This window comes from Galeopterus variegatus, unplaced genomic scaffold (assembly GCF_000696425.1).
Source record: "Galeopterus variegatus unplaced genomic scaffold, G_variegatus-3.0.2 Scaffold15882, whole genome shotgun sequence".
NCBI lineage: Eukaryota > Metazoa > Chordata > Mammalia > Dermoptera > Cynocephalidae > Galeopterus > Galeopterus variegatus.
The window spans coordinates 5,534-11,092 of record NW_007741993.1 but is presented as its reverse complement, the minus strand read 5'-3'; the positions used below and the strand labels follow the sequence as shown (position 1 = coordinate 11,092).

General features: G+C 47.3%; 1 protein-coding gene across 1 annotated transcript in view; it reads left to right on the top strand.

Moving 5' to 3' along the window:
• LOC103582357 (guanine nucleotide-binding protein subunit alpha-14-like) overlaps positions 1 to 5,559 on the top strand; it is a 14,016-nt gene that overhangs the window by 4,961 nt on the left and 3,496 nt on the right. The window contains exons 3-4 of the mRNA XM_008563976.1: positions 1,034 to 1,162; positions 3,692 to 3,921. Of these exons, the coding sequence (XP_008562198.1) occupies positions 1,034 to 1,162; positions 3,692 to 3,921 (359 nt within the window). The remainder of the gene's footprint in view (positions 1 to 1,033; positions 1,163 to 3,691; positions 3,922 to 5,559) is intronic.

Here is a 5,559-nt window from a genome sequence, read left to right as displayed (position 1 = left end):
TTGTACATTTGGGCATGGAAAGTGGGTCCTGGAAGGCTGCCCCAGCGCTTTGCTGGGGGCTGCACGGGGAGCAGGATTTGTCTGTCACCTCTTAGTTCACCTTCAGACCACCCTGTCCAGCCTCTGATGTCTGGCTGTGCTGGGAGAAGGCAGGGCTTGCAGGGGCTCAGAATCACTAGCATGGGGCTGGCTGGTTAGCTCACTTGGTTACAGCATGGTGCTGGTAACACTGAGGTCAAGGGTTCAGATTCCCTTAGGACCAACTGCCCCCTGCCCCCCAAAATCACCAATGCCGTCGTTGGCCAGGGCCTGAATTACAGTTAAAAAAATTCTGTAATTACAGAATTACATTTAAAAAAATGCCTTTAATAAAAGCCTCAAAGTTAAAAAAGTGTTCTCTCACTTTACTGTAGAAAAAGTGGTAAGTCTTAAGCTTAGAGCTTTAATATATGGTCAAAAATAATCTAACACAAGTTTGGGGTTATTTTAGATGCTTAGTTTTCCAGTGACTTGAACAGGAAAACTTTTTCTTGTATTTTGAAAGAAATCCCCCTTGGCCTGTTCTCTGTATATTTTCTTAGAAACTCTCTCAAATTCCTTGAGCTTTTGCTTGGAGAACAGCATCTCCACTATGTAATGTTTTCGGATGGGGGCGAGTGGGGGGGAACAGGCCCTTTGGCGGGAAGGGGACCAGCGGGGAGGCAGACAGAGCCATGTCAGCAGCCCAGTCCTTCCAGCCCTGCTGTCTCCCTCACTGGCCAAATAGATGTGACCAAGCCCAGGAGCAGGAGGAAGAGAGGGTGTGAGCTGCAGAATTCCCAGGGGGCTCATTAAGGTGCTTGTGATCCACGTGCTCTTGAGAACAGTCTAGGAAGGGGGCGAGGGGGCCTGGCCCTGAGCTGGCTCTCGGGGGAGTCGTTGAAGGAAGCTGTCTGTGCGGCTCACTGTGAGGTGGGGTGGCTTCCCATGGGCAGGAGGGACGTTTCTCCCTTCTCTAAAAGCAGCCTCAGCCCCTCGTTGTCTCACGTCCCAGTTACCTGACGGACATTGACCGGATTGCCATGCCGTCCTTCGTGCCAACGCAGCAGGACGTGCTTCGTGTCCGCGTGCCCACCACTGGCATCATCGAGTACCCGTTTGACTTGGAAAACATCATCTTTCGGTAAGACTGGTTGCCCCACGTGGCCTGTGCAGTTGGTCTGCTAGGCTGGAAGCCCCAGCAGACTCTTCAGGGTGTTTACTGCTAAGCAGGGCTTATGCCTTATGCAGAATAGCCCTCGCCCTCTCAGCATGTTTAGAATTGTGTAAGTCCTACAGTGGGGAGGGACTCACCTTCCTATTACCCTTGGGGAGGAAGGAAACTGGAAACTAGAGTAATTCTTATGTGTAACACACACACACACACACACACACACACACACACACACACTTCTGCAACCCACAAATATTGACTACTGGTGTCTTTTCCCTAAAGTGAATAATATTTCTCTTCCCCTCTATTTCCTCCTCCAAGATTTATCCTTAACAAAAGAAAACTAAGAATACAAAAATATATATTAAAATTACATTAAGATGATATACGAAGGTACTTCAAAATTTCATTAAAAAATTAAAAGATAATACATATCTTTCCATGAGCTTTTTGAAGTAGCCTTATGATAAACTACTTACAGCTGTGTAAAAATGGACTACTTTCCACTCGCAAATACGTGAAAATACTTTTAGGATGACTGAAGTAGGTCTTTGCTGCATTTAAATATAATAAGAGGGCTGGCTGGTTAGCTCAGTTGGTTGGAGTGCAGCCTTCTAACTGCAAGGACATGGGTTCGGATCCCAGTACCAGCTCACCCACACACACACAAAATACACGGTAAGAAAAATGAATAATAATGCAGTTTATACACGTCATGGCAAATTTCAAAGCACTTTTATATCCATTATTTCCCTTGTTCCTCCTAACAATTGTTATTACACATGCTTTTCTAGCTGAGACAACACAAGGACAGTCCTCCCACATCCAGGTTCTGTCTTATCCCCAGTTATATCTCGGTGCATCTCCAGATTTGTCCTGTCTTATCCCCATCCTTTGGAGCGTGGAGAAGGACTAAAGGTTAAGTTGATCACCAAGGTCCAGTGATTTAATCAACTACGACTCTGTAGTGCAGCTTCCATAAAAACCCGGCAGGACTGGGTTCAGACAGCTTCCAGATAGCTGAACACGTGGAGGTTCCTGGAGGGTGGTGCGTCCGGGGGCAGGGGGTGCATGGAAGCTCCAGGCCTCTTCCCAGTTACCTTGACCTGCGCATCTCTTCACCCATATCCTTTGTAATATCCTTTGTAATAAACCAGTAAATGTGTTTCCCTGAGTTCTGTGAGCCGCTCTAACAAATTCTAGTCACTCTAGAACCCAAGAGTGTGGGAACCAAAATTTATAGCCATTCGGTCAGAAGCACAGATCACAACCTGGGACTTTTCATTGCCATTGGAACTGGGGGGCAGTCTTTTGGGATTGAATTGAATTGGAGGACACCCAGCTGGTGTCTGGCGCAGAATCGGTTGATTGCTTGGTATGTGGGAACATATCCCCCACATCTGATCACAGAAGTCTTCTGTGTTGGTTGATGAGTGAGAGAATAGGAAAAGCAGATTGGTTTGTTTTTTTCCCTATATCCTCAGAAGCTCCATTCTCTGCTGTGAGGTGAGACAACCAGCCATGAACATGTCATTGCAGGAGTGGCTGCACCTCCCGGACATGGTTCAAGGGCAGGGTTGGATTTTTGGTTTTCTTTCCAGTGCCTTTCTGGACAACAGTCATGGGGGGCTGGTCTGTGGATCACCTAACCATGCTGGTCCATTATCATCAGGGATTGCTATGACTTGTGGCTGTACCTGGCCCACAGATGTATACTCTTTGGCTCACTCAGTGTTATAAAAAATGCTTAACCATTAGGATGTTTCACTTAAAAATCTGATGTTTAGTTTTTCTTGAAAAGTCAGAGGGTCTGGTTACAGTGAGCCTGCGTTTTGTGCAGCAGTGGCTCGCTCTCCCTTCGGACAGGGCCCTAGCTCGTGGGCAGTGTGTGTGTTTCTACTTTGAGAGACCCACTTGACTTCTTTCGATAAACCGCCTGACCCCTGGGGCATTTGTGCTTGTGATTCCTGGGCTGTGAGTCCCTGAAATCTTTCCCAAAGACACAGATAAAGGCTTTGGATTTCCATACTCTACTTGCAGGTCTTTATAAGGAAGAAGGGGTGGCATCCAAATAACACAGAGAGGATTTGTGGATAAAGTGGAGGAGCCGTGAAATAAGAATGGGCCCAAGGCTGGAGGACAGCTGGGGGGACCTGGAAGACAGCTTGCCTTTCTGTCCCTTTTGTGTCTGGTGTCCTGGGACTCTGGTGGTTGGAACAAGTGGATGTTTGTGTTTTCTGCCTGGACTATTGCCAGTGTCCCCAAGCAGGCTCCACCTGGATTGCCTCTGCCCCTGTCTTCAGAAACTTCATTTACGTTCTGTGCCTCCTCTGCTAGGAAACATCCAGCGCTCCCTCACTGCCTAAAGCAAGCAGTGCTCAGACACTTTAAACTTAGGACCCCAAAGAGCACCAGTATCCACGGTATAATGATTCATGTCCTTTTCCCCAAAGAGTCAAGTACTGCAACCTCTGAGTGAGCTGTGCTTCTATTGAACAGGATGGTGGATGTTGGTGGCCAGCGATCTGAAAGACGGAAGTGGATTCACTGCTTTGAGAGTGTCACCTCCATTATTTTCTTGGTTGCTCTGAGCGAATATGACCAGGTCCTGGCAGAGTGTGACAATGAGGTATGCTGGGTGGGGAGTTTAGGTAGCTGTGAAAGACAGAGACCTATTTCTGCACTTTCCAGGAAGCCGTACAGGTCAGGCAACAGACCCTCTTCTTTAGGTTAGTCTTGCTCCTCAAAGCATAGTCTGTGGACTAGCAGTGTGGGCATCACCTGAGTGCTTGTTAGAAATGCAAACCTGCTGACTCAATCCAGACTGACTAAATCAGAATCTGCATTTTTAGCAAGGTAATTTGAATACATATGAAAGGCCGAGAATCACTGGCCTGGAACCTTAGTTCTCAAACTTAGAGGCACACTGGAATTCCCTGGGGAACTTAAAGAAAAACTTGGTGCCTGAGTCCAATCCCAAAAATTGGTGGTGGGTGTGGCCTAAGTGTGGGGATGTTTAAAAAGCTCCCCAGGTGAATCTAATGTGCTGCTAAAGTTGGAAACTGCTCAAAAGCGAGCTTCTCAGCCTTCGTGGCATACTGAGATCCACTGGGAAGCTTTTTAAAAATACCATCTTTTGGACCCCACACCAGGGACTTGTGTTTATTGGGTTTAGATTGGAGGTTTCTTTTCCAAGCCCCCCAGAGATTCAAATGCATAGCCAAAGTTGAGCAACACCACTTCTGATAAACTATCTGAGCACCCCTGGTGCTCCCACATCAGGTCCCTTGCCGCGTTGGCATGGGCAGTGGGGCCCGATGTGTGGAGCCATGCTGGGGCTGCCTGGGATTGCATCTGCCCTTCACTCCCCTTGGGAGGGACAAGCACAGGGCAGCTCAGTATCCCCTGCAGAGCTGCCATAGCACTGGCTGGGGCCAACTCCACAAACTGGATCTGCCCAAAAGTGAAGAGGACCATCACAGTCACTTCTTTGTGACACTGGGTATTTTCTGTGGGATACTAATGTCCTCCCCATCATCTTTACCCCTGAACTTGCACAAGACCTCTTGACCTCTTTAAAGATTATGAACAAATTGTATCCTGTATTTCTTGAGAGCAGACTTTTTCCTCTGAGGAGCACAGCTACATTAGCTAACTAGTGCAGGATTAACCCATTTACTTGTGTCCTTGTGCAAAGAGCTGAAATGTTGGCTACCGCCCAGCTCTGCCAAGCTGGGGGGAAATTTTTTTTTTTTCTTTTCCTTTTTGTCTTTTTTCGTGACTGGCAATGGATCGCAACCCTCAGTGTTGCACCCGTACCGGACCGGGACCGGCAACGGGATTGCAACCCTCGGTGTTGTGCCCGCACCTCGCTCAGCCAGTGAGCAGGAACCGGTCTGTATGTGGGATCCGAACCCTCGGCGGGAGCGCCGCCGTGCTCCCAAGCGGCGCGCTGTAGCAGTGCGCCACCGGGCCGGCCCAAGGGAAATTTTTTTTAAAAAGGCAAAGACATTGAGTTATCAATATAAAAAATTAGCTCCAAATTTGTCTCAGGCAGGAAACTCAAAAGATTAGTCAAGTGCACAGGGGACCAATGTGCTTAGGAATTAAACATTTTCTCCTCTCTAAAAAATCACAAGGCATTTGGAGAAAAGTAGTTGCCACTTGTGTCTTCCCTCCTGATTGTATATATGCATTGTATTCACTCACTATGCTGTACAGGTTTTTTTCATATATTGTTATTTCCTTGGGGATCATTATTTATAAGATCATAATACATTTTAAAGCAGCTTTAAAAACAGGTGAGGGGTTACCTTTCTGGTAATACAGACCAGATCTTAATCCCCCAAACTGTATCGAGTTTGGAG